Source organism: Hyperoodon ampullatus (genome assembly GCF_949752795.1).
Source record: "Hyperoodon ampullatus genome assembly, chromosome: 2".
Taxonomy (NCBI): domain Eukaryota; kingdom Metazoa; phylum Chordata; class Mammalia; order Artiodactyla; family Ziphiidae; genus Hyperoodon; species Hyperoodon ampullatus.
The window spans coordinates 33,290,027-33,318,003 of NC_136915.1; the positions used below are offsets into that span (position 1 = coordinate 33,290,027).

The following is a 27,977-nucleotide window of genomic DNA, read 5'->3' on the forward strand; positions in this document are numbered from 1 at the left end:
TCAGTGGCAGCCGCAGGCGCGGACCACCATGTTGCGGTGCTTGCGCAGGATGACGTTGTTGCTGCTGTCGTAGTAGAGCACGGAGGTGGCGCTCAGCTTGGTGGGCGCGCAGCACGCCTTGGGGACCGCGTCAGGCTTCATCAGATGCACCTGGAGGGGAGGGGGCGGCAGGCAGAGGCGTGAGAACCGCGGGGACCCCGTCCCAGTCCCCAGCTCCTGCCGCCCGGGCTCCAGCTGCTCGCCCCTCCCCGGCGCCATCTCGCCCCGCAGCCCTGCAGGTGCTGGCGCGAACTCTGCCCCGGCCCCGCCCCCCCCTTGGCCACCCCGCCGCTGCCCTCAGGCCCAGCCTGGGCACCTGTGGCTCCTGTCACAACCCCTCCCCCCAGACAGGACAACCCTGACCCTGCTGGCCCCCGGCACGTGTGCCAGGTCCTGCCTGCGCCCCCGCAGCGCCGCCCCCCGGGGTCCCCTCTGCTCCTCTCTCCTCCCTGCGCTTCTGCAACGTCCCTGATCGTGTCTTGTCCGCATGAGCTGTTTCTGGTCCGTCTCCCCCTCCAGACTGGGAGCCGGTGAAGGTCCGTGTTACACCTGCTAGCGGCCAGACTTCTAGGCTCACCCTTGGGGTGTCCGACACTGTTGTTTCTCAAAGCACCTCCACCCCTCCTAACAATTTCTAGGCAGGGATTGTTCTGGGCAGATGACCACTGAGGGCACAGGGACCGAGTCACCTGCCCAGTTCCATGGCTGAGGCCGAGGCCGCGGCATGACTGGGACCTGGCACGGGGATCCCGCTACCCTCCTCCAAACAGCTCTACCCCTAAAGACAGCCCGACTGAGTGAACTCTTGCAGCCTCTACAAAAATATTTATCTGGAGACTCGGCAGGATGAGCTGCCGTTCACCCTGGACTCTTCATCGGGGCCCCACATGGAAGGGCCCTGAAGGCAGCCCCCGAGCCTGTCAGGGGCTGGAGAGAAAAGGGAACCTGCTTCCATCCACCGGGACCTCCCAGACCTCACGGAGGCCGCTGAGCAGGACCTGGGCGAAGCCGTCTCATGGGGGGCCCTGTCCGGCAGCCTGGCGCCCGGTCCCCAGAGCCCAGCCTTACCCCAGAAGCCCCAGCTCTGAGCAGCCTGCTGCCAGGACAGGCTCCATCACCCCTGACCTTCTTCAAGGAAGGCAGCTCCCCAGGGGTCCAGCAAATCCCATGTGACCATTGGGAAAGGAGGCATTATCCTGGGGTCCATGCTGCCTTAACTCACTTGCTCTAGGGCATCACCTTGAACAACCTGTAACTACAGTGTCCAGGTCAATGTTCTAGAAAGAAGCCTCAGCCCTAAAAAACATTTAAAACACTTAGCAATAAGCAGCAGCAACAGTGTTCCCATTAGAAACTTTTTCAGCATTTAAAGTTTCCCCAGACACCAGGGCATCAAAAGCCTGTAGAGACACAAAGAGCCGAGAGGGACCCAGAAAAAAGAGCCAACGGGAAAGGAACGGGAGGGGAAACCAGAAGGGCACGGGGTACCTGGTGACTCCTGCACAGGAAGACGGGGCAGAACCCACACGTGTGTCACCCACCCCAACCCTGAGGGCGTGTGTGACACACAGGAGGCCGAACGTGCCTGTGAACATGGTGCACGTGTGTGTTCCGAGGGCACAAGTAGCCGTGTGGGATGCCCGCCTATCATGCACGGGCTGTGCCTCTGACCACCAGCAGGCGGGGCTTTATAAGTCTGGTACCCACTGCATGGACGTGAAAGTCCCCCACGTGCACGTGTGTTCAGGTGCACAGGTTGGGGGTGGCCCACACGGGGACCAGTTTCTGCACGGCTGTGAGATTTCACTGCACGTGCACGCAGAAAGGTTTCCATGTAGGGAAAGCTCCCTGACACAGCAGTGCCGCCATCACCTGCTGGCTGCACGCGCCCCTCTCCCCTGCAAACCCCTCCCCTGGGCGTCCAGGCAGAGGGACGCGGTACTGACCAGGGACTGCAGGATGGCGTGGTTGGTGGCGTTCATGCAGGAGTCCAGTGGGAAGGAGCACTCCCCTTCACAGTAATAGGCTGAGTAGCCTTGGGGGGCGATGACCCAGTCCTGGGGGCAGGTAATGGGAGGTGAGTCCCATCCATGTGCCCCTCCCGAGCCCCCCAGTCCAGCACCTGTCACAGCACAACTCAGGGCTGCCCCTTACCCCCCCTCAGCCTCAGGGCCCATCAACCCACCCTCGGGCCCCTCCCAGGGCAGTTTCCCCCAGAGGCCTGACATCCACCGGAAGACCCTCAGCAGACAGGGCTGGGCACGATCTCCGTCCCCTTCATGCGCCATCAGCGCTCAGCTTCGTCCTCCCCAGCCCACCCCCAGTCACAGCAAAGGCCAGAGGCACTGCCCACCCTGGCCTCAGTTTTCCTGTTGCAGCTCTGACATTTTATGGCTAAGGATTCAGATAGTCTCCATTTTCATGGTTTTCACAAAAAAAAGCACTTTTCAGTACAGAGGCAACACATTCTCCCTTTAGAGAACTTGGAAAAACACAGAGGAAAATAAAACAAGAAAATCCAAATCCCCCATGATTCTACCTCCTCTTGGACATACACTTGCCATCTTCAAGGTGGGGACTGTCATTTAGGAAAGAGGGAGAGTCAGGAATTACCAGCCAGCCAAGGTCTTGGAAGCTGACATAGAGCTCATGCCGACGGCACACCTGTCGCCCATGGGAGCCGTGGACGTCGTCTGTGGGGAACAGAAGGGGCAAGGTCTTTGCTGGGGCTCCTGCCCTGTGCACCCACCACGGGGAGCTCCTGGGGCGGGGGATGCCCTGATGGGCTCATTTGTTGAGTAAATGAATGATGGGAAACTAAAACATTTGGTCTCATAAAGCCCAGCTCTGCAGCTCTGCTGGCGCCGTGACCCTGGTCAAGAACCTTCAATGGCTCCAGATGATTCCCCATGGTTACAGCCACCCCACGCTCAGCCCAGCCTCCCCTGACTTTCAGCCTGTGACTCCCGATGGTCCACTAAACAGCCCGGGGACCCTCTGCCGTCCAGCAGCCCCTCCTCCTTTCCTCCGGAGACACCCCTGACCTCATCCGCCTCTCCAGCCATGCCCATTCCACAGGACAAGTGGCTCCCACTGAGGCCAAGCAAAGCCTGGCTCCCCGTGAAGGAAAGGAGGGCACCAGGGGGCTCTGATCCCGAGGGGCTTGGCCTGGTAGGGACACCTTCACACAAACGCTTGGATCCTGCAGGGCGCCCGGGGCAGCACCGGGGGCCACCAGGGGCACCTGATTTTGACGGGGGTGCGGGAGGGGGGGCCTGGTGAGCCAGGGAGGGCAGGAAGGGACTTCAGGGCGGCGAGGGCAGATGCTCAGAGCCCTGCAGACCGTGCGGTGGCTGGTCCCCAGGGTGCAGGGGCAAAGCGGTGTCAGGAAAGGTGGCTGGGTGACTGACCGTCAGCCTGACCCCACTGAGGCCAGGAGGGTTCTGTCCCCACCACTTGGTCCCCAACCTCACCGAAGATCCCCGGCAGTTTGTTTGGGGGCGGCAGCTCGTTGGTTCTTTTCGGCTGCCTCCTCTTCAGGGGCCTCACTGCCCGAGGGGCTCGGACGGGGCCGGGGTTCGCCCTGAAAAAGGTGACCACGAAAGGCTGCTTGGAGCGCGGTGCCTGTTGCCCCAGCAGACCGGCCAGGCCAGGATCCACGCTGCGCCCTGAGACGGAGAGAGCAGAGAGGGCGGTCACTCGAGGGTGGGGCCCTGCACGGGGACACAGCAGGGACCTCTCTGTGGGTGGGCCAGGAGCACGGAGCCTGAGGCTGCAGGGGACCCACTGGGCCTCGGTTTCCTCCTCTGAAGACCCGAGTCCCAAGTCCAGCCCCAGCCCCCAGCAGGCAGGTCTGCAGGAGAGGGGGAGGGTCCTCGGGAGCACAGGCTCGGGATTAGTGATGGGCCAGGGCACCGCCAGTTGTGACAGCGCTTTACAGCCTTCAGTCAGTTCACGTGATGATCTCAACCGGTCTTCATGGTGACGCCAGACCCATCATTTCACTGGGCAACATCAGAGCCCCTCAGTGACGGCTCGGAGCACCACTACCGGGGACTCTCAGAACCAGGGTTCCCATCCATCTCGGGGCTCCGAGACCCGAGTTCTACCTTCCACCCCATCCTTCCTGGGGATCAGTGTAGGATTTACAACACCCGGCTGGCGGGAGCGGCTGCCAGGACTCAGTGCTTGCTCTGCTGAGCACCGCCTGAGAGCAGGCCACTCACCGTCCCGATGCCTCCAAACGAGACCCCAGCCTCCATGGGCAGAGACATTTACCCCAAGTCCACGTTCAGACACGTGCATTTAATTCCAGAGCCCTTCTTATCCATTTAAGTTCTTAACCAGCGGGTTTGTGGTTTGAAAAGGAAGAAAGAGAGAAAAGGCTGTGGGCAGTGACATGACTGGGGCCTCAGCCTAGGAGTTGTGATGCTTGTAAAACTGGGATTTTACCCGCAGCTGCTTAAAGCCTGACGATGCCAGAAAAAAACACACTGGTTATCCCTGGAAAAGTCACCTCCACCAGTAAAACTATCTTCCTGTAGCTCTCTGTAGTTCCAATGACCTCTTGTTTTTTAATTGTCAAAGTGATATATAACAACTGTAAAGAACTTAGAAAAAACATCACCCATACAACCCCTCCCCTGCTACAACGCATCATTTTCATTTTTCTGGGATATTTTCATATGTTAATTTATATTGTGAGCGTAAGAAAGAAGTCTGTATTTTTCCCAATTTTTCCACATAAACATTTTCTCGGTTGTTAAGTCTCAACTATGAACATTTCAAATGTATAAAATTCCTTTGAGTAGGTATATCTGAATATTTAGATACTAGTTCATCTTTAGACATTTAAGTTATTTCCTGGCTTTCATCGTAAAGATGAGAATGTGATAGAACCTCTTCATTTCCTTTCCCTGTGGAATTTTCTCACACTAAACAACAGGGGATGACTACAAGCTCACTGTTAATGTTTCTTAAAACACAGGGCCGAACATCCCACTTCCTTGTACATTTCACCCCAATGTTGCAACAGTGATGCACAGGCATATACACACATGCACATATATGTATGTGTACACACACGTGTGCATTTATACAGCTAGTGTACATATGTGCACATACATAAACGTGTGTTCTATTAGTGGGTCTCATGATCCTCCACTGCACATTACAGGTCAAGGACATCACTGGCCCTTACACAGCTGTGCTTTACCCTTGAGTCCATGGGCCACAGTTGACTAAACAACTAATCGACCAGAGACTAACCTTTGACTTATGACATCACCTGCCACAAACATGCACTGGGCCCATCAGAAGTGCCACTCAGGGATGACCCTGCTGAGACAGGAGCTGACACTGGAAGGGGCCCAGGGAGAAGCCGTTCGGGGAGTCTGGGTCATGGCAGGTTAGGGTCACGAGGACGAACAGCAGGCCCGTGAGGATGCAGAGCCACGAGACACAGAGCAGCGCCGCCACAGCCGGAAAGGCCCGTGAGGGCAGCAGGAGGAGGCCGTGAGCGACGGGGGCCGGCGGGCGGCTGTCCTCCACGTGGCACTGGAGCGGAGCTCCACACCTGGTGGACACATGCGGCGGCCTTGGCCCGGCAGCCCTCCAGGCCTGTGTGTGCAGCTGCCCTGTCCTGTGAGTCCCTGGAGAGCCCTGTCCACTGAGAGGCCAGGGAGACCTTCGGTGCTTCCGAGGCTGTGTTCACTGTAGGCTTTTCTTTGTGCAACTGTCTGGTCAAGGATCGTACTGGGGTCTCCTGGGCGCAGAGAGATTGGGTCACAGGGCAGGCCCCGGCTGTCCAGGTGGTGGCCCCCAGGCTGCCTGGCTCTGGCAGGATCCTTTCCAGAAAGCAGAGGCAGGAATTTCAGGAACCTCTGAGGCCCAGGGTCCCTGCCTCTAGACCTGAACTGTGAGGGTGCTGGCAGGCACGCTGTCCCCTTTGTGAGAGACGTGGGATGTGTGGCCACACCTCGAGATGGGGGCCACACTGTGGCCTCCCCCTGCACGCAGGTCCAGATGAAGATGCTGCTCCTCTGGGCCAGGAAGGCCCCTGACACCTCCAGCCTCCCCCCATTTCTGAGTCTACCCCATCAGGGCCCGGGTATCTTGGCAGCTCCCCTGCCCTATCCCATCCCTGGGGATTCATGCCCCCTCCCCCTGGGCCAGGCCAAGTTCTCTCCCCAAGGCCTCCTTCTGCTCTGGGTGCCACCTGCCCCTTCCCTGCAGCCCCTGCCCCACCTCAGCCTGCGGTCATGGATGTGACCCTAGTGCCACGTTGAAGGACAATCAGGACGCCTGGCTGAAACCCTTGGAGGGGAGCCAGCTGTGACCAGGTGTGCTTTTGTCCCACTGGGTATCTATTTCCTCACCGCATGAGAACTAGGAACTCAATGCTTTTCCTTCTTCTACTGCTGAACAGCCCTGTAACTCGTCTGCTTCTGGAAACCTCTGCCTGTCCCAGGCTGATGCTGGAAGACGTCTCCCAACATGCAGGGCAGATCAGTCCTCCTCCCCAGAAGCCCCAGAAGGTGCTGCACAGTCCACTCAGTGACATCCATCCACTGCCCGCCTGGTCACGGTCCCCTGATACTCTGTGGCTGTCCCCTCAGGTGCACTGTCGCTCCACTCCAGGATCCGGGCCTCCCGTCAGGGTGAGGCCTCAGGGAGACCTCTCTGAAAGGCCTTCCTTGGCTAGCTGGAGCTTCCTGTTCTTACCTATGAGCTCCCATCCATTTTGTGCAGCCCTAGAGCCGCATTGAGAAAGCTCAGCTTCCATGGCAGGCCTGGGTTTGAACCTCACACACGCACACACGCACACATGCACGCAAACAAAAACTCATTTTTTTCTGTTTAGTTTGTGAGACTGTGGTTTCAGGATGAAGTACCTCACTGCCCCTCATGAGTTTCAAGGGAGTATGAACAAGAGGCTGGTTTAGGCTCCATAACAGAGAAGGGTCTAAGTGTCTGATCTGGACGACACAGGAATACTATGATTTAAGAAGAGAAAACCCATCTAAGTCCATCGCCCGGGTTTCTAGAACTCCTCCCATCCTAAGCCGCAGCCTTTGGCCACACACAGACGAGCTGTTTATTCACAGAGGAGACTTCCTGGTGGAATGTCGGCACCAAACAGTCTCTCCCCCTTCAGTTGCCCCTATTACCACTTTACTGGCCACCTAGACGGTCGTGCTTCCCTTCTAGAGACATCTATTTAGCTACGAGGGGGAGAAATGTGAGAGGCAGAGGAAGTGAGGCTACAAGGAAACAAAACTTAGCGACAAAATGAAAGTCCCCAGAAGGAAAGTCAATAGGGCCAAAGGAAAAAATCTTTCATTTAGACAGCGTTTCTCCTGGTTACAAATTCACATTTATGTGTGTATGTTTTCATTGTTCCAGTACACTAAAACGGTGACTTCCACAGACTCTGGGTGGAGTTGTTCCTCCCCCATCACTTTTCCCTACATTTCATGATTCATTCACAAGAGCAGGCACTTCAGTGAAACCTTTCCCATGGGATCATCTCAAGCTGCATAGAATTTAATGTAAATACCACAGACAGGGAGGAGGGTGATCGGAGCAGAGCTTTCTCAGAACTCACAGGACGTATAAGGTCAGTGCCTCTGTTTTCCTTTTATTTTTAATTAAAGGCATGTCCCTCTTGAGAGAACAAAGCCTACCCAGTGGCAGCCAGTCTGGGACGGCAGGAGAAAGCCGGCCAGATGCTGGTGAAATGTAGAAATGTGATTGTGGCTTTCTCAGGATGCAATCCAAGAGGTTAAAGGGAGAAGCACACGCTCTGGGACCAAGGTTCACTTTCTGGCTAGGTTTCGACCTGCTGCATGGGTCTGAGATTCGGGGAGACGGTAAAGGTGCTCCCCGTGCTTTTTTCGATGTCCTCCACCATCAGGCCATCCCAGAGCTTGATCAGGGTCAGTCCTCTCTTTTTCTTTAATTTATTTATTTATTTATTTATTTTTGGCTACGTTGGGGTGGGCTTTTCTCTAGTTGCGGCGAGTGGGGGCTACTCTTCGTTGTGGCTCGTGGGCTCAGTAGTTGTGGCTTGCGGGCTCTAGAGTGCAGGCTCAGTAGTTGTGGCGCACGGGCTTAGCTGCTCTGCTGCATGTGGGACCTTCTCGGACCAGGGCTCGAACCCGTGTCCCCTGCATTGGCAGGCGCATTCTCAACCACTGCACCACCAGGGAAGCCCAGTCCGCCCTTCCTGTGCATGTCAAACACGGCCTTCTCGGTGATGATTCAGTCCACACACCGCTTTCCATTCAGCGGCATGGTGCATTTCTCCAAAATTTTGGGTTCATTAGCCTTGGTGCAGTGCTCCATGGTGACCATCACTCTGGTCTCGGTTCTGGACACCAGATCCATCGCACCGCCGATTCCTTTCACCTTCTTGCCAGGTATCATCCAGTTAGCCAGGTCACCGTATTTGGAAACCTGCGTGGCTCCCAGCAAGGTTAGGTCGATGTGTCCCCCTCGAATCATGGCAAATGATTCATCGCTGGAGAAAAAAACAGCCCCCAGGAAGAAGGGTGACTGTTTGCTTGCCCGCATTGTTGAGATCTCCATCCACCTCCTCTTTCAGTGGAAACAGACCCGAGCCCAAGATTCCATTTTTACTGTAAAGATGAACGGTTATACTGGGGCTGATTTAGCTGGTGGCCAGAAGAGGGATTCCTATGTCCAAATTGGCATACACGCCGTCCTCAAATTCAAGAGCTGCCTGCTTGATGACCCGTGTCCTTATATTATCTGCAGACTTGCATATTTCATCATCCTCTTTCCGCATCGTTAAACGCTCATTTCTCATATTTTTCCCCCTGTATTCCTCGATCTAAGTAAATGTTAGGAACATGGATGTCCTCTGGGGCAAACGACCCCAGGTCCACAATTTCTTCAATCTCCACCACTAAGGTTCTCGCAGCTTTGCACATGGGCACGTTGAAGTTCCTCGCGCTGGCCGTGAAGATGACGTTTCCTGCCGGGTCGGCCTTCCACCCTTTCACCAAAGCAAAATCGGCCGTGACGTCGTGCTCCAGAAGGTAGTGCTGTCCGTGGAACTCCCTCACCTCCCTGGGCTGACTCAGGATGGCGATGTGGCCGTCCTCTAAGTACTTACTGGGTGCGCCTCCCTCCTGGGCCAGGGTCCCGTAGGCCGTGGGGGTGTGGAAGGCGGTCACGCAGGCGCCCCCCGCGCGGATGCGCTCGGCCAGGGTGCCTTGGGGCGAGATCTCCAGCTCCAGCTCGCCCGCCAGGTACCGGTGCTCGCAGAGCGAGTTCTTCCCCAAGTACGAGCAGACGCTGCGGGCGATCTGCTTGGTCCCCAGGAAAAGGCCGAGCCCGAAATTCCCCTCCCCCACGTTGCTGCTGACCACGGTCAAGTCCTTCACGCGTTTCTGAGCAGCGCCCCTATCAGGCTCTCCGGGATCGCGCAGAGGCCGAAGCCCCGGACCATGATCCTCGCGCTGTGTCTCTCACGGCCTCCACGGGGTCCGCGTAGGACTTGGCACGCGCGCGGGCGCTGCTGGCGAAGCCGCACACACCGCCCGTCGCCAGCGCGGGCACCGAGCGGCCGGCGGGGACCCGGCGCCCGAGCGCAGACTCCAGGAACCGCAGGGCTGCCATCGTCCGCTCAGCTCCGGCTGGGGCTCCGGCCCCGGGCCCAGTGGGGACAGGAGGCGGCCGTGCGCGCCCCGCCCGCGCGTCACAGGGCAGGGGGCTCCGGCGGTGACGCGCCCGCGCGGCTGGCTCCCCGCCGCCCCGCTCCGTCTCCGCGCTCCGAGGGCCCGAGGCGCCGAGCTTCCCGGGTCGCGAAGGCGGGAGGCGGGACCGGTCCGGACCGTCAGGAGGGACTGGAGGGATCCGGGGACTGGCGCACGGAGGCCCCGAGGCGACGTCCCTCCGGGGAAGCCTGGGCGCCGTCTCCTTCCTCTCCATCGTCACCCTTCCTCCCCGGCGCGCTACTCCCGTCCCCCCGCCCCCAGATCCACCTGCACGTCAGCGGTTCCTACACCTGTGTCCCCAGCACGTACTGTCCTGGAACGACAGTTGTCACAACTAATCAACCAATATTGGTATCTTATTATTTACTAAACATCACGATCTACTCAGATTTCATTAGTTTTCTCCAGTGTCTTTTTTTCAGGATCCCACCCAGGGTCCCACATTGGCATATAGTCATCACAACTCCTTAGGCACCTCTGGGCTGTTACAATTCCTCAGACCTCCTGTGTTTTTTGATGACCTTGACAGTTTTGAGAAGTACTGGTCAGGTATTCTGTAGAATGTCCTTCAGTTCCAGATTGTCTGATGTTTTTCTCATGGTGAGACTGGGGTTCTGGGTTTTGGGGACGAAGACCATGGAGGTGAAGTGCTGTTCCCACCCCGTCAGATCAAGGGTGTCTGGGAGCTACATGACGTGCTCATGGGAGCCTGAGCACCTGGCTGAGGGGTGCCGCTCAGGTTGCCCCTGCAAAGGTACTGCCCCAGCCCATGGCATACTTTGGGAAGCAAGTCTGTAAGCGTAGCCCACACTGAAGGAGGGGGAGAGATGCTACACCCCCTTGAGGGGGAGTGTCTCAGAGGGTTGTTTTATAGAACGCTGAATCAGATCCTGTCCCCCTCCACTGCTATTAAATAAGATGACATTTATTTCAGAGTTACTCTTTTGCCCACTTCTCTCAGCCTCCTCACAGCCGTTGCCTAGCCCCCTGTGCTCCAGCCATGGTGGCCCCCGCTGTACCGCAGACACACCAACCCTGGGCCCACCAGGAGGCTCTCATCCAAACACCTGCTAAATGAATGAAGGTGTGAATCCTCATTCTACAGATGAGGAAACCGAGGCTTAGAAAGGTAAGTAACCTGCCAAGGTCACCGAGTTAGAAGGCTGCAGAGCTGAGATTCACACCCAGGCCTCTGCCTCAGAGCCTGAGGGTGTGAGCGCTTCCCCTCGCCCAGCCCAGGACGGAGACTCCTGGTGCAGAAGGCAGATCCGTAGAGTAGAAAGAATCTCCCATTTCTTGGGGAGGGAAAACGTGGACTCACTCTGAGCAACACAACTGTTGGTCCTGCAGAAGGAGAGGAGGCACTCTCGGCTGGTAGGGGGTCTCCCGCTGTCCCGCACTGCGGGAACCTCACTCTCTACCCACTGAGCCCCCGCGGAGGGGTGGAGGTATCCCCCAGCGGCACAGGTGGAAAAGGCCAGGCCTCCAGGGCCACGTGAGGGGCTCCAGCTGTGCCTGTCACCAGCAGTTTCCTCGGAGGAGCCCCCAGGGGAAGGTTCGCTGCTGACCCGAGTCTTACCATCATCTGTTTCCACATAGAGGCGGAGTCCCAGGTCCTTGTTACAGTTCAAGAGCCAGCGGTCACTGGCTGCTGTCACATCCAACACCAGCCAGCCCTCGTCCCCAGATCGGAGCGTCTGAAGATCCAAAAAGAACAAGTCAGACTCCCTGTGGACACGAAAGAACAATTAACCGAGGGCCGGCACAGCTGCCTTTGTGTTTCCAGTGCCCTCCTGGGGGACCATTAGTGGGGCATCTACCCCACCTGGCTCTGACCTGGGGGCCTTACATGCCTTTTCTCACTGCGTCTACCGTACAAAGGTGTTACTGTGCCCGTGTACAGCTGTGGAAACTGAGGCTCAGGAGCTCAGTGACCTGTCTATGGTCCCACTTATGGCTGTTGTTTTCCCTGCCGGTGCTGTCGTTCCTCGGCTCTAGGCCTTTGCTCAGGCTGGACCCTGCCTCTGCAGCGTCCTTCTCCCTTGACATCGTGGCAAATTCACTCTCACTCCTCAAGGCCCAGCTCCAAAGCCCTCTCTCCCCTCAACTCCCATCCACATACCGGCTGACTCCGGGAGCCCCATCCTGCTCAAGTGTACTCAGCTATGTCCCTGCTGCCACTGTGGCCCTTTTCTGCCTTGGGTCTGATGTCCATCTCCCCAGAGGAGGAGGAGCTAGGAGGAGCTAGGACAGTAGGATGGGGACTTGAATCCAGGACTGATGCTGGGCCTCTCCCCGCGGTGACACGAGGCCTCGGGCCAACCATCTTTCTTCTCTGAGGGTGGGCTGCCCAGGAAGCTCCCCTTCTGTCCTCTGGGAAATGTCCCCCCCGGCACCCAGGGCTGGGCCGGACCCTCCGACAGAGGCTTGAGTGGGGCCGTGGGGCGCAGGGCAGGCACCTGTTGGACTGCTCCAGGACCACCTCGAACATGCTGACGTGGAGGGTCCAGTTGAGCAGGTGGGTACTGGGCAGCTTGTAAATCCGGAACTCCGCGGCTGTGACGGCCTCCCCCGCCGGGATCTGGGTCAGATCAAAGCGGAACTCCTTCCACTGGAGCTCCTGGTGGCCCAGGGTGTGGTCCCGCTCCACTGCAAGACAAAGTGGGACTGGTGGTCACTTGGGGTTCCAGCTCGGGCTCCGGGGTCGGCAGGGCCAGGTGGGGTCTGGGGGCCTGGGCTGTCTGGGTGGGACCACTCCCTCCTCGAGAACAGGCTTGTCCCAGCTCTGCCTCCTGGGTGCCGAGAAGTCTCCGGGAGCTGTGTCGTGAGGCGCCTGGCACGGCACCTGGCACACGGCGGTGCCACAAGGGCAGTGTCCATGTCTGGTCCGCAAGCCCCAAACCCAGCCTGCCCAGCTCAGCACCCTGCTGGCTCTGGGACCCACAGATGGGGCACAGGACAGGTCCCTCCTCTGGGGAGATGGACATCAGACCCAAGGCAGAAAAGGGCCACGGTGGCAGCAGGGACATAGCTGAGTACACTTGAGCAGGATTGGGCTCCCAGAGTCAGCCGGTATGTGGATGGGAGTTGAGGGGAGAGAGGGCTTTGGAGCTGGGCCTTGAGGGGTGAGAGTGAATTTGCCACAATGTCAAGGGAGAAGGACGCTGCAGAGGCAGGGTCCAGCCTGAGCAAAGGCCTAGAGCCGAGGAACGACAACACCGGCAGGGAAAACAACAGCCATAAGACCCAGCAAAGGGTGAAAGGATGGCAGGACCCTTTTTGGAACAAGGGGAAGCAGGAAGGGGGCCGGAGGGAGACATGGAAAGAACCAGGAAGAGATGAGGTAGGATGACAGCTCCTGGAGATGCTGGGTCAAGTGCTGGGGAAGCTGGAGGGTCCCATGGCATGATCTGAGCAGGCTTCCCGGAGGAGGTGACACCTGAACTGGCCTTGAAGGATGGGACTGAGTCTTGGTAGGTGGACAAGGTGGGGGAGAAGACATTCTAGGCAGAGGTCCTGCACAGGTGTGAGGTGCTGGGGCCGCCCACCATCCTGCAATGTGCGGCTCAGGGCATAAGTCTGGCTGTGGCCTGACTGCGGAGAGCTGGAATTCTGGCCTCGGAGCGTGGGCTGTGCTCTGGCCAGTGGGGGGTCAGGGCTCTGGGCAGCAAGGGAGTGTGGTTTGAGGGTAGAGTGGAAGCTATTTGTGGAGGCGAGGGTAAAGCCCAGGCTGGAGGGGACCCGAGGCAGGCCAGTGGCAGGGCTGCTCTAACAGTCTGGGCAAGAGACCACAGGAGCAGAATAAACCCCATATTTCCTCAGCTGCCCGGAAATGCCCAGGACAGTATATTTAGAGCGTCTCACTTTAGCCTCCTGTCACTTTCAAACACTAAAAATCTGTGTTTCCGCAAAGCAGGGGCGGGAGCCTCCCAGAGCCTTCCCCCAAAACTAACACTGAGATTTTAATTACATGTCTGTGAGTCTTTTTAAAAATTCTCTCTCTGGCTACTGGACTCAGAGACCACAAGTCACCAGGCTGGTGGCAGAGGCGGATGTGGGAGCACTTCCTGTCCTTGCGGTGGAGACCTGGTCCGGTGATGGATGGGCAAACAGCTGTGCTAGGCGGGGCCAGTGGACACATGTTTGGGCAGGAGATGGGTGTTTCATCCCCTGACCAGGGAGGAGAGGAAATAGAACCTCCATTGTCTGACAGGGTGCTGGAGCCGCAGTAAATGCCCAGCCACGAGCCAGGCTGTTCCAGGGGCAGCGTGACATAAGAGGATCCGGGTCCTCCCATACAGGCAGGGCACGGAGGGCAGGGTTCTGGACCTTTGCCGAGTGATGCTCGCCATGAATATCACCATAAGAGTCCCCTCCTCCCTACACACTCACACACAGAGCTTTAGGGTCAATTTCTGTGGATTCGGTAACTGCAGAGACCACCTCGGTTACATGGCTGTGTAAGCATCCCTGATCTGCAGGATGAAATAGGTCCCAGCTGTTGGCTGTCACAGGGTGTGGCCCCGAGAATAAGGAGGGGTCACTCAGCCACGCCCTGAGCCCGACCCCTCTCAAAGCATTCTTAAGTATATCTGCCCCCAAGGCACAGTGGGTGACCCTTGGTGGGTCACTGGGAACCTCTGTCTGCAGGCCTGACACTGACTCATTCATGTTGTATCCACGACTGAGGGAACAACCACAAAAACCTGCCAGCTCCTGCGGGCACCAAGCTCTGTGGCCTCCCTCCCTTGCTGAGCTGGGGGCCCGCGTGTGCTGGGTCAACAGAGCCCTGTTCACCTGGGCTGACCCCAGTTCCAAACTGCCATCCTGTGGATTTGTGAAATCGATGCCCACCCACACCCTCACCCCCGCAACAGTTCCAGCACAGGAAACTGCCCACCCCAGCAGTTCCAGGCAAGCACTAGAGGTGGGACACTTTTAGGAAAATGATTTTCATCAGAAATTGGTGAAATGTCCTGAGTGTGGAACTGGGTAAAGAGAGTAACTCCTTTATCTGACAGTCAATGGGGAGGGGAGGGCGAGGCCACCTGTGGATTTGCAGGTTTTTCAGTGCCTGTGGCTTTGAGTTAGGAGAGAGAGTTCCCAAAAGCTGGTGTTCTGGGAAAGCATTTTCTGGCACCTCTATTTCCCCCTCGTTAACTGTGCAGACCGAGCCTGCTTTAGCCAGAGAGGCAGCTTAGGGCAGCCTGGAGGGTTCTGGCCAGTGGTCAGGGCCTCACTGCAGGCCTGTCCCTGCACTGACCAGGTATGGAAATCCCCTCTGGGCCTGGTCTTCTCCTGTGTGAACTGGGAATGAGGAGACACCCAGCTTTCCTCACAAGTCCATGAAAGGACTTTGTAAATAGGCAATGGACTGAGAGGGATGGCTGTTCAACAGGAGTTTGGGATGAGCCTGACTTGCAATCTCCCAACTTTGAGCCAAGATGAGATATCCTCCGAAGGCCATGTCAGCAACTCCAAGGCCATGGGGTGGAGGGGAAGGGGAGATATATATATATATATATTTTTTTTTTTTTTTGGCGGTACGTGGGCCTCTCACTGCTGTGGCCTCTCCCATTGCGGAGCACAGGCTCCGGACGTGCAGGCTCAGCGGCCATGGCTCACGGGCCCAGCCGCTCTGAGGTGTGTGGGATCTTCCCGGACCAGGGCACGAACCCATGTCCCCAGCATCAGCAGGCGGACTCTCAACCACTGCGCCACCAGGGAAGCCCGGAAGGGGAGATTTTGAGTGATTGTTTTCTAAGTAAGTGTACTCATCATTCATTTATTTATTCATTAATTTATCAAGTTCAATTTATAAACAAAATTATCAAGTTCTTATGGTATGTAAGAGTCTGTTCTGACTGGGAGCACAGCAGTGAACAGACAGAACAAGACAGTGCATTCACAGTGTTTACAGTCTAACAGGGGAGACAGAATAGAAACAAACAAGACAAATAAAATAGGGAATGTCATTTCTATTGTAAGTAAAATACAGAGCATGATGGTTTCAAGAGGATTGGAAGGGGTAGGGGGGCTTGTGCTTGGGTGCTCAGTATGGCCTGTGAGAAGGAAATAGGTAAGCGCAGATGTGCGTATTCTCACATGGTGCTGGTAGGGATACCATGGAGAGGAATTTGGCAACATCCTTTTGCAATACCCTGGCAAAATTACCTATGAATTTATCCTTTGACCCAAGATTCCCAAAGACACACTGGTAAAGACATGAAAAGACAGGCACAATGCACTTCATTGGCCACAGGGAGCAGACAAAGGTATGTCTGGCTCCATAGGCACCTTGACATGTTTATTTTCCACAAAATTATAAAAAGCTGCCCAAAATGTTCAATCACTGAACCAGCTTTTCTGTCTAGAGAAGCAGCAGCAAATTACTTTACTTTCTGGATCGCCTTAATGCAGCCCCCAGAACAATAAGCAGTCACGATTCACCAGTGAGTGCTAACTGGACCCTCGGCCTTCGCCTCCAGCCCCTGATAAACCAGCTCCAGACCCCGCAGTTGAGGGGAGGGCCCACAGGAGGAGGCGGCCTCCACCACCCCGTCTGTGGCCCTCATTCTGCCTTTCCATGTCTGAGGCCCTGCACCCACAGCTCAGGCTAGAGGTCCAGATGCCACCTGCCCAACACCTACATCGGCTTTGGCTATTTTTGTGCCCTCAACAAAATGTAGAGTCACCCGGACAACCTAAATCTGTCTTGTTCCTGACCAAAAAGTAAGACTTCAAAAGACACCCCCTTCCTCCAGTCCAGTGTGGCTATTAAGAGAATGGCATCTTCTGACCTGACAGTCCTTCCTGCCCTCAAACCCTTCCCCAGCCCCTCAGGGCCCATGGGAGGGTCTTACGCTTGGCTCTGCTGTCCAGCCACCGCCCCTCACCCACACAGGCTGGCCCTGCCCATCCTCACGGCCTCCTGGGCCTTCTGGTGCAAGCACCCTCCCCCTGGAGTCCCTCCTCGAAGCCGCTCTCTCCGGGGTTGCCCCATTCCGCCAGGTATAAAGGCTACTTTCTTCTCGGTCCACCTGTGAAAGTCCCCTCGCCCGCCTCTGACCCCACACACATCAGCCTGCCGGTCTCTCCCTTTCCCTGTCCTGGGGGTCCCCGTCCCCGGTTCATCTGCCCTCTGGACGGTGACCAATTTGAGGACAGAGACTGAACAGTGTGGGGTGGAAACGGGAGGCCTCAGCAGTCTGCTCGTCCAGCCCCTCGTGTCCCGGGGGCCCAGAGAGGGGATGCCCGGCCCCTCATCCCAAGGGCTCCTGGTCCCCAGGACAGCGGCTCAGCAACCAGCAGCGCAGCCCCTGGGCTGGGGCGTCCTGCTGGTCTGGGAGTGGCTTCCACACCACCGAGGGTTTCCAACCCAAGCCACCCACGTTCTCACTTTACTGTGGGACTCGCCTCCGTTCACGGCCCGGCCCCCGAGGTGGAGGACAGGCTCCCTCGGGGCCCCGGAGGCAGATGGGCTGGGCCCGTCTGGCTGGTCCTGCCGGTAACAAGGCCGAGGGGCCCCTCAGACCTAAGGAAACACCCGGGTCTCCGCGGCCCGTGCGGGTCCCGAGTGAGCTGCAGAATCCATCACCTCCCGGTTCTGCCTCTTCAGGGCTTCCTCCCGCCCAGGAATCTCAGCGCTGCCCAGAGCAGGCCCCCCGCTTCACTGCTGGGGGTATTTTTAGTCAGTTCTCATTACTGACTTTTTCAAGAGCTGTTTCCATAAATGGCTCTGTGCTTATAATTACTGGTCCAGGCCTCAGCCGGCTTCAGAGCCCAAATTGAAAGGGAACAACCTGCCCACTGCACCACATCAAGCCCGCCAAGGCCAAAAATAGATCCAAGGAGATGTGAGCAAGAAGGATGCGGTTCCTCCAGTTCAAACCCAGGAAAGACCTGAACTGTGGGGCTTTCCAGAAAGACGTGGTCACGGTGACACATCCCCTCTCTCCCGTGGAGAATGGGTGCCCGTGAGGAGCGGCGAGTGTCCTCCCACCCTGTGCCTCAGCCCTGGAGGAGCCCCATCAGTGGGCAGGGAGGGTGGGGGACACATTCTTTTGTGGCAGCTGGAAAGGCCTTCGTGGCAATCCTGCATGGATGGGAAACTGAGGTCCAGAGGGGCAGAGACTTGCTTGGGGTCACGTGTCGGGTTAGGGGCCCTTCACATGGACTTGCAGACTTGGAGCCCATGTAAAATGAGTGGCCCTGGACTTTCTGGGTGGCGATATTGGTATGGGGAAATCACCTCTCCACAAGATTCTTCCATCAACAGGTGCCTGAGAGGTGGCCTGCCGAGGCCACTGTTCTCCAGGCAGGGCCCTGCGGGGACTCGGGTCCCAGGGGAGGGCCAAGGTGATCTGAAAAGATGGGGAGGCTGGAGGGACCTCCCTGGCGGCCCAGTGGTTAAGACGCTGTGCTTCCAATGCAGAGGGCGTCGGTTCCATCCCTGATCAGGGAACTAAGATCCCACATGCCGTGCGGCGTGGCCAAATTAAAAAAAAAAAAGCAATAATAAAAAACAAAAGACAAGAGGCTGGACCTGCTTATGTGCCATCTGTCCAGGCCCAGAGTCAGATTTGGTCCCCGTTCTGAGGTTGTTCATAGTTTCTTAGTAGGGCCGGGGCGGGGGTAGGAGAAAAAGGGACTGGACGTGCCCCTGAATCAGACAGGCAGAAAGCAACTCCATTCCTAAGAGAAATACAGATGATCAAGGTGGAGGGCGCTCGTGGAGATGCCTTGGGGAGGAGTGGTCAGAGAACACTTTTCTAGGCAACATAGTTGAGAGTGGTGGAAGAATTCTGACAAGCAGAAATGGAGTAAAGTATCTGAGGCAAAGCACGGAGGTGGGAAATAATGCGTAAGCTCCCATTTTTTGAGCACTGAACTGTGTGTCAGGCCCCATCTTGGACATGTTACACAGGCCATTTTTGTTCAAGTTTACCTAACTGTGTTAGTTATCTATTGCTGTGTAACAAATTACCCCAAATATAGCAGCTGAAAACAACCAACACTTATTATTTCACATGGTTTCTGAGGGTCAGGAATCCAGGTGCTTAGCTGGGTGGCTCTGTCTCAGGGTTTCTCATGACGTGACAGTCAAGCTGTCAGGTGGGGCTGTGGTCTCTGGAGACTTGACTGGGACGAACAGATCCACTTCTAAGCTCACACTTGTGGCTGAGGGTAGAAGGCTCCTCATGTGGACCTCTCACGACATGACCTTTCCTCAAAATGAGTCATCTTGGGGGGTGGCAGGTAGACGGAAGCTGCAGTGTTTTTATAACCTAATCTTGGAAGTGACACAGCAACCCTATTGTCACATCCTATCGGTCACATAGGCCAGTGCTGGCCCAGTGTGGGAGGACATAAGGGTGTGAAAACCAGGAGGCAGGGATCATTGAGAACTATACTGGAAGCTGGCAACCACAGCAACCCTGTGAAAGAGGCATTCTTCACCCCATTTGATAGCTGAGAACACCGAAGATCAGGGAAGTTAACCGATTTGCACAAGACCACACCCAGAAGCCCCCAAAGTGGGATTAGAGTCTAGGTGTGTCTGTCTCCAAAGTCTACATTCTTTCTCCCGATCCACAGCCTCATCAGGTTGGGGACATGTCAAGGGAACACCACAGGGTTCTGCTGGACTAGAATGTCAAACGCTGAGTGCCAGGCTCGCAAGAAGGAACACGCAGAAGGATCCCAAGCAGGAGAAGCCATGAGTGGATTTTCACTTGAGGAGCTGGAGTTCCAAGAACAGGCTGAGAGCTTTTTTACCTCCATGCCTCCCCTCTGCCTGGACACCTCCTTTCACCCGCTTCTGACTAAGTTCTACCCTTCTTTCAAGGTCCAGCACAATGCCACCTCCTTCAAAGCCTTCTCTGTCCCCCAGCCAGGAGGCCATTCATTCCTCCCCCTCTTCTGGCCTTGTTCATCCCCCACAAATGAGAGAGGGACCTGGTCTGTCTTCTGCAGCACTGAACCTTCACGCTCATATCTGAGTGGGGGAATGGCCATTTCTCCCACTTTGCAATCATATACATTGAGTTGTCTGTGGGCCTACCTTTCCCACTGTAATGAGCGGATCTTGGGCTGGGGCTTGTGCTTTGGAGTGGGCACCAAGATAACCAGGGAGGGCAACAGCACACAGTAGGTTCCCAGGAGTGTTTGTGAAGCAATGACCTCAGACTGAAGGATCCAACCTTCTCCATACCTGGGTCTTGCAGCCTTTGGCTTCCCCAGAACCCCTCCTGTATTCAGAGCCCTAGACTGTTCTGAAGGAATGGCTGCTGAAGGGGGCAGAGCCAGCAGTTAAAGGAAATAACTGGGTTTTACTTCTGGTCTTGTCACTGACCAGCTGGACTTGGGCTAAAAACAAACAAACAATCAAACCAGGCTAACATTTACTGAGCATTTACCAGGCACTGTTTCAGCCCTTTACATAGAGTAAGTCATTTAATGCTCATAGCCATCCTAGGAGGCAGGAACTATTATTGCTCCCATTTTACAGATGAGGAACCTGAGGCACACAGCAGTAAATAACTTACACAAAAGTCATATAAATATATCTTAGGTCAGACTTCCTGGGCAACAGGCTGAGTGGGTAGGTTTAGTGGAGAGTGTTCTTGCAGGGAACGAGCAGGAGTGGGCACAGCTGAACAGTTGACGCAATCACAAAAGGGCCAGCCCAGCCCATCTGCACGGGGAGCTCTGGGCTAATGGCCCTTCACAGTTGTCCCTCCTTGAGGCAAGGGGGCTGGGCATTTATACCCCAATAAGCCAGTCATTGGATGTGGGGTGCCCTCAAGGAGGGTGCCCAACCTTGAGCAAGAAGCTGGTGGATTGATGTTGAGAGAAGAACCCAGCCGTCAGCAGCCCACCCTCCAAGCAGCTGGTGCAACAAGTGACTCAGTCCCAAAGAGAATATCTGGGGAGCACCATAGCATCCACTAAAAACAAGTGGTAGAATGGGGATCTGATCCTGGAACCGTGCTCTTACCACTCGGCTCCAGGTCCCCAAGCAAATGATGGGGGCGGGAGGGTAGACAAACACAGCAGGCTCTTCCTCATAATTCTGGCTGCTGTTTACTGAGCGGTGCCAGGCACTTGCTAAGTTTTTCAATGCCTTAGCCTATATAACCATTGCACTATGATACAGGTATTATTATCCTGATTTTAAAGATGAGGAAACTGAGATGCTGAGACTTCAAGTAACCTGTTCAAAATCTCACAGATCTCAAGTAGCAGACCCTGAATTGAAACCTGGTCTTCCCCACTGTGCTCTCCCACCTCCAAGGCCAACCCTCCTCACTGCTGTGACCCAGTTTTCATATCTGCTCCTTTGGATCTGGGTACCCAGGACCTTGGGCCAGTCACTTATACTCTTTGAGACTAGACTTCTCCCCTGTCACCTAGGGGCAATAGTAGTCATTTACCTCAGAAGGGTGAGAAAAGACTGAGAAGATGGGGGCAGGGAGGAGTAGCCAGTCATCAGGGATTCATAGGGCACACCATTCTGATGGTCAAACAGGGTTTTGGAGAAAAGAGACCCACCTTCAACTCTTGGAAAGAGAAATACCTTTGGAAACCATCAACAAAATGAAAAGGCAACCTACTGAATGGGAGAAAATACTTGCAAACCACATTTCTTGATAAGGGGTTAATATCCAAAATATATAAAGAACACATACAACTCAATAGCAAAAAAACAAACAATCCAATTTTTAAAATGAGCAGAGGAACTGAATAGACATTTTTCCAAAGAAGACATACAAATGTCCAACAGGTACATGAAAGGTGCCCAACATCACTAATCATCAGGGAAATGCAAACCAAAACCACAATGAGCTATCACCTCACACTTGTTAGAATGGCTATTATCATCAAAAAGACAAGCAATAACAAGTATTTGTGAGAATGTGGGAAAACGGGAACTCTTGTGCACTTTTAGTGGGAATGTAAATTGGTGCAGCCACTATGGAAAATAATATGGAGGTTCCTCAAAAAATTAAAAATAGAACCACCATATGATCCGGCAATCCCACGTCTGGATATATATCCAAAGGAAATAAAAACAGGATATCAAAGAGAAAAAAGTGTAAGTATGGTAGTGGTCATTTTGCAATATGTACAAGTATTGAATCATTATGTTGCACACCTGAAACTGATATAATATTATATGTCAAATATATCTCAATTTTAAAAAAGATATCTGCACTCCCATGTTCATTGCAGCATTATTCACAACAGCCGAGATGAGGAAATAACCTCAGTGTCCATCTACAGATGAATAGATAAAGAAGTTAAGGCACGCGCGCGTACACACACACACACACACACATACACACAAGGGAATGCTATTCAACTATGAGAAAGAAGGAAATCCTTCCATTTACGACAACATGGATGAAACTTGAAGGCATTATGCTAAGTGAAGTAAGCCAGAGAAAGACAAATACTTCATGATATCACTTATATGTGGATTTTAAAAAGTTAAAAAGTCAGAAGAGTAGAAAAGTGGTTGCCAGGAGCTGGGGGTGGGGGAAATAGGGAGAGGCTGGTAACAGGGTACAATCTTTCAGCCATAAGTTGAATAAGGTCTGAGGAGCTAATGTAAAACATGGCGACTATAATTGATAACACTATTATATAATTTTGAAATTTGCTAAAAGAGTAGAAATTAAATGTTCTCACACAAAAAAAAGAATACATATGTGAAGTGATGAATGTGTTAATTAACTAGATGGGGGGAATGTTATATGTATATGTATAGCAAATCATCCTGATGTACACTTTAAATAACTTACAATTTTATATGTCAATTATACTTCAATAAAGTTGAAATAAAAATAAATGAATAAAAGGTAGATAGATAAAAAGAAAAATAATGTGGTCACTTAATAGTCGACTTTCAAGATGGATAAAGGATTTATTGTTAAGTGAAAGGCAAAATGGCAAAATGGTGGGCATTTAGATTCCACTTTGTAAAAAAGAATAACACAAATTGATAAAATGTCAGGGCTGGTTGCTGGGGAAGAGCTAAGCTAAAGGATTAAACATTGGTTCTCCCTGAGGTAGACAGAGGATTACTAGGAGCTTCCATATTATATGTTTCTAGACATATGGTCTGAATTTTCTATCATGAAATTCTATAATGAATCTATATGGTATGCATTTTCTACAGTGAGTATGCATCAGTTCTATAAATCCCAAAACAAAGATATTTTGAAAATCACGTTCCCAGTTTACAACACACGCTCACATTGAATACAGTCCAATTCAGCGGCACGTACTGCACCTAATGATGGGCCCTGGGCCAGGGGGAGAGGCAGCTTCCGTGTAGGACAAGAGCAAAGGATGTGCAGGCAGGGACACAACCTGCTGTGTACCTTGGGAAAACCACCAAACTACCCTGAACCTCACTGTCCTCTTTTTAAAGAAAGATATGACAGTAATTGTGAGATGAAATGAAAGGACAGACATGGAGGTTCTGGGCATGTGGTCATCCCTGGGTGTCATCTCACACAATCCCTGAACAGCCCCTAGGGTGGGTACTGTGAGTATCTCCATTTTACAGAGGAGAAGACTGAGGTTCCTAGAGGTGGACTGAAAATCCAGATCACACTGAGAGTAGTGGGTGGAGTCAAGATGCAAATTCTGTTGAGTCCCAGGTCAGAACCCCCAGCCCAGTCCTGCCTGCCCTCCCACTGTCCATCCGCTCCCGGTTTCCAGAGAGAGGCGTCACTGTCTAGACCATGTGACAATCACCTTGTGGCTGATGTACTGTTATCTGTCTCTCTCTCCCACTGGAAGGTCAGCTCCACAAGGGGGGACTTAGTTTCATTCCCTGTTATATTCCAGGAACTAGAATGGAGCCTGGCACAGAGCAGGTACTACATGACAATTTGTGGAGTGAATTCAGGAAAATATGCAAGAATTGCCTACTAAAGAACCAAAGAAAGTGACCCTGGGGCTCACGGAGGTGAAGGTCAGGGGGCTGAGCAGGACCCGGGCCAGGTCCCTCGCTCGCACTGAGCCCTGTGTCTCCCGAATCCAACAGCCTCAGCTCATCCCCACCCCTGTCCTCAGCCACCCAGGATCACGGGAGTGAATTAGTCCAGTCCAGAGAAGGGTCAGGACAAAAGTGAAGATGGCCCATCCAGTTCTGACTACACTTCTGCCTGCAGTGCTGTTTGTGCCTCAGTTTCTCACTCTAGAGCATGGGCACCTGGTGCTTCAAGGAGAGGAGGCAGAGAAGGGCTCAGGAGGAACATGCAGGACGCCTCAGGACCCGAAACGCCTCAGGTGGGTCTCTGCTGCCTCATTCCTCCCTCAGGGCTGGCTGGGCTGGCCGAGGCCCTCAGGGGTCCAATCAGTCACACCGAGCTGGGCGGAGGGATGGGTGGTGGTGTGAGAAGCTGTCTCCGAGGAGCCACAGGGCCGGAGCTGGGAGGCACCTCGTTTTTCTGACACCATCGCTGTGGACTGGACAGGAAAGCAGAGGCCCAGAGAAGGGAAGGGATGTGGCTCGGGACATGCAGGAGTCCACGGCAGGCCCAGGAGGGACAAGAACCTGGTCGCTGCCTCCCAGATCAGGGCCTCCTCCCCTGAGCTCAGGCGGCACCAGGGACAGGCTCTGTCTGCTCCTCGAGGGCACCGGCCCCGTCACTGTGTCCTGGCCAAGGGGAGCCAAGAGTCCACAGGCGGAGATCGAGCAGGCCAGGCAGGGCCCAGCTCTGACCACAGCCTTGGCCCCCAACACAGGCCCTGTCAGTCACGACACGGCTCCTAAAGCATCTGCTCAAAAGCAGAGGCCTGACCCCTGGATGGCAGGCCCAGGCCTCTGGGTCCTACAGGTGCCACTGACAGTCAGGGGCCCAGCAAGCACCAGGCCCGGCTGGCTTCTCAGGAGCTGATGAGGCCAATAGCAGAGGTGGAGCTGGAGCCAACAGGTGTGGGAGCCTCGGCGTGGGCGCAGATGCCACAGCGACTCTGCTATTAGACTCCACGGTGGTTCAGGGGCCGCTGACCTTCAGGTGCCTGGAGCCGGGGCCTCCAAAGGAGGAAACAATCCTGGTAGGTTCTAATCCCCCACATCAGCCTAGGTAATTACCAGTTAAAACTTCTCGAACTGAAGGAGTTTTACTAGTGCAGTTAGTACGTGAGAATAAAGAAGGCCCTCAGACAGCTGGCTGGACTGCCCACAGGCCAGGCTTCCACTGAACAAAGATCTTCTTGTTAATCCACAGTGTCAGAGGCCTTAGATCTTCATGAAACACAGAGGTGGTGTGGGAAGAAACTGGGATTTGGAATCCACAGCCTGGATGATGCCATGGACGTGCTGTGTGGCCCTGGGTTGGTTATTTAACCTCTCTGAGCCCATGAAATGAGGCTGGTAAAACAGCTTCACAAGTTGCTGCATGGAAGAAATGAGTATTTATAGGACTATGGAACTTCAAATGCTAGTTTTTATTCAAAACCAGATAGAAACACCTTTGGTTGACTTTAAAAATCTGTTTCTGGGTTTCACATGTCTATAAGACATGTGGGGACATTTCCATTACATCCACACCAAGGCTGAGCAGCAGCTGGGAGGGTCTGGTATCAGCACTGACCAGGGCCAGGTTCACCCTAAAAAGGGGGCTGACTTTCTGCCCCTCCCCCTCTGTCAACCTATCACACAACAACTCTGAGGATGGATCACTAGGAGCCCCATTTTACAAGGAGAGATCTGAGGCTCAGAGAGGGCAAGGGACTTCCCTAAGATCACAGAGCAGAAGCAGGAGGGCAACCAGCTCCTCCTGAGCTCAGGGTGCTGCTCGACTCACAGCAGCAGCTCCAGGGCTGTGCACCCCTTGCCCCAGGGGATGCTGGGGGAAGAGGGACATGGGCTAGGCGGTGACTCATTCAGATGGACGGCTCCCCTGGAGGCATTCTCAGGGTGACTGCATCCACAGCTCTTCTTGGTCCTGAGCCCGGGGTCAGCATGACCCCAGCACGGAGCTGCAGCCTCAGTTCCACATGTGGTCGCCTCTGTCCCAAGTCCCCACCCCTGCCCTCTAACCAGGAAGGTGGCATCTAGAACCCGCCAGCCCAAGTCCTGTGCCTGGCACTGGGCTCTCCATAGAGGTTAACAGCTGCCTCCTGCTGCTCGCTCCCCCACCTGAGCCCATCACGAGCTCTGGTTTGGGGGGGACGGGCCTCCTTGAGGCAAACGGCTGAAGACCCACAAAACTTATTGTCACTCTGACCCCTGGGTTCCTCTGCCGAAATCCCTCTGAAAGCTCTCTCCACCTTGAAAGCCTGCCCTCCTGACACAGAAATGTCACCTCCTTGAGCACTGGATGGAGGGCCAAACAACCTGGGCCTGTCCTGGCTTGGCCACATAGAGGCCACATTGTCCTGAGCAAGACACTGCCTCTCTGAGCCTCACTGTCCTCATCTGGGACATGGGGATGAATATCATGTCGCCCACAGGGTTGTTGGGAGGGTCAAGAGCGGTGCTGTAGGTGAAGGGAGGCTGGTGACCATGGCAAGGGTCCTCTCCCTGCTCTGGGTCCCAAAGCTCTCCCCACCTGGGGCTGAGCTGTAGTCCTTGGGTCCCCAGGTCCAGCCTAGTGTCTGCCTCAGCCCAGACTCCTGCCCCTCACTGGCCACAGACAAGAGGCAAAGCAGATGGGGGACATATGTTCATGAATGTAGATTAAAGAGAGTTTAGTAATGGAAAACTTATCTTTGAGAACTTTAAGGGTAAATGGCTCCACGATTTGGAGTATAATTTCTGCAGAGAGGAAAAGCTGGGCTTTACCTGGGAGGACAAAGAGGGTCCAAGATGCCCATCAGGTCATTCAATGGCCTGGACACTCATGCCATGACAAGCCAAGTCCCGGGTGTGAGCCCAGGGTGACGAGACCACAGTCCCTGCCCTGCTGAGCTCAGAGTCTACTCCTTCCCCACCGTCCCACCCCCCAGCAGCACCCCACCCCCGGGTGGCCCAGGGAAGAGGCTGCTGTGGACTCAGAACATCTGGGTCCTCATCTCTACTCTGGTGCTTTGATGACGTGACCAGGGTTTTCCACGCTGAACTTTGTCCCTCTCTTCAGTACCGCCCTTATCAACGTGACAGCATCACAGCCTCTGTTTACTCATCTGCCTCCCCAGGACTACACTGTCTTCCTGGCACTGCCCGCGTCCCCCCACACTACATGAATCTTACCATCGGGTGTGTTTGGCCGCGGGTGAATGTACGCCTCTGGGACTCACATCCCTCATCTGTCCCTGCCAGATCGGCAGCTCACCGACCCCCACCCCCCTGAGACTTCGCTGCCCTGACCCGGGCGGTTTTCCCTCCCGCGGTTCCTTGTCCACGACAAGGGGATTCCCCGTTCCCAGCAGGGCGCTCGCCCTGCCCGAGGTGGCGCACACGCCCCTGCAGCCCTCGCTCAGCCCCCGAGGGGCTCCTCGGCCAGCCGTCCCCCACGTGCCTTCTCGCTAGGTCGCCGCCGCCCACCCCGGGCCCGCTCTCACCCATGTTGACGAAGCTCATGACCAGGTCGGCGCGGCCCAGGCGCCGCTCGGGGGTCCCGCCGTCCTCGTCGTCGTCGCCGGCCATGGCGCGATACATGTCCAGCATGAAGAGCGGCGCGGACGCGGGCAGCCGGGCGGCGGCGGGCGGCGCGCGGGGCCGGGGCCGCCCGGGCAGCCCGAGCACCGCCAGGATCTCGCGCTGCAGGTCGCGGCGCTCGCGCGGGCCCAGGCGCCGTTGCGGGCAGCCGGGCGAGGGGCGCGGGCCAGAGGCGCCGCCGCTGCTCAGCGCGCACAGTGCCAGGCCCAGCAGCCAGAGCGGCCCGGGGCGCGCGGCCATGGCGGGACCCGGGCGGCCTCACCGCGCGCGCATCCGCTCCCGGCCGGGCCCGGGGCTGGGGCCGCGCCGACGGCGAGCAGCGGACCGGGCTTGGGGCCGGCGAGACGGGGCGGGCGTCGCCCGCGAACGCAGCGCAGTCCCTAGAGCGCCCGGCCCGCGGCGCCTGTCGCGGCTCCGAGTAGTCGGATGGGGCAGAACCTCCTCGGGCAAGGGCTCCTCCGGGGACCGGGGACCGTCGGCTAGTCTGGCTGTGCCGCCGCGCCAGACAGTCCGGCTGCTGACGAGGCAGCTCAGCTCAGAAGCGGAGGGCGAGCTCCCGCCGGGCTCCGGGA

General features: G+C 55.5%; 1 protein-coding gene and 1 pseudogene across 3 annotated transcripts; both read right to left on the reverse strand.

Moving 5' to 3' along the window:
- Positions 1–27,645, reverse strand: LOC307048627 (bone morphogenetic protein 8B; the record flags this gene model as incomplete). 2 transcript variants are annotated; one of them, XM_079697742.1, is made up of 7 exons in its annotated part: positions 1–150; positions 1,986–2,096; positions 2,653–2,732; positions 3,513–3,707; positions 11,362–11,510; positions 12,242–12,431; positions 27,309–27,645. In XM_079697742.1, the coding sequence occupies 7 exons, from the start codon at positions 27,643–27,645 to the stop codon at positions 1–3; spliced, it is 1,212 nt and encodes a 403-aa protein (XP_079553868.1). The 2 variants fall into 2 exon arrangements, with proteins under 2 accessions (XP_079553868.1, XP_079553867.1); XM_079697741.1 differs by having other exon boundaries at positions 1,929–2,096.
- LOC307069280 (succinyl-CoA:3-ketoacid coenzyme A transferase 2, mitochondrial-like) lies at positions 7,619–9,684 on the reverse strand (annotated as a pseudogene). The gene is made up of 2 exons: positions 8,244–9,684; positions 7,619–7,983 (listed from the first exon to the last, which is right to left on the reverse strand). The product of its transcript is annotated as a succinyl-CoA:3-ketoacid coenzyme A transferase 2, mitochondrial-like (transcript).
- Positions 27,646–27,977: the final 332 nt, after the last annotated feature.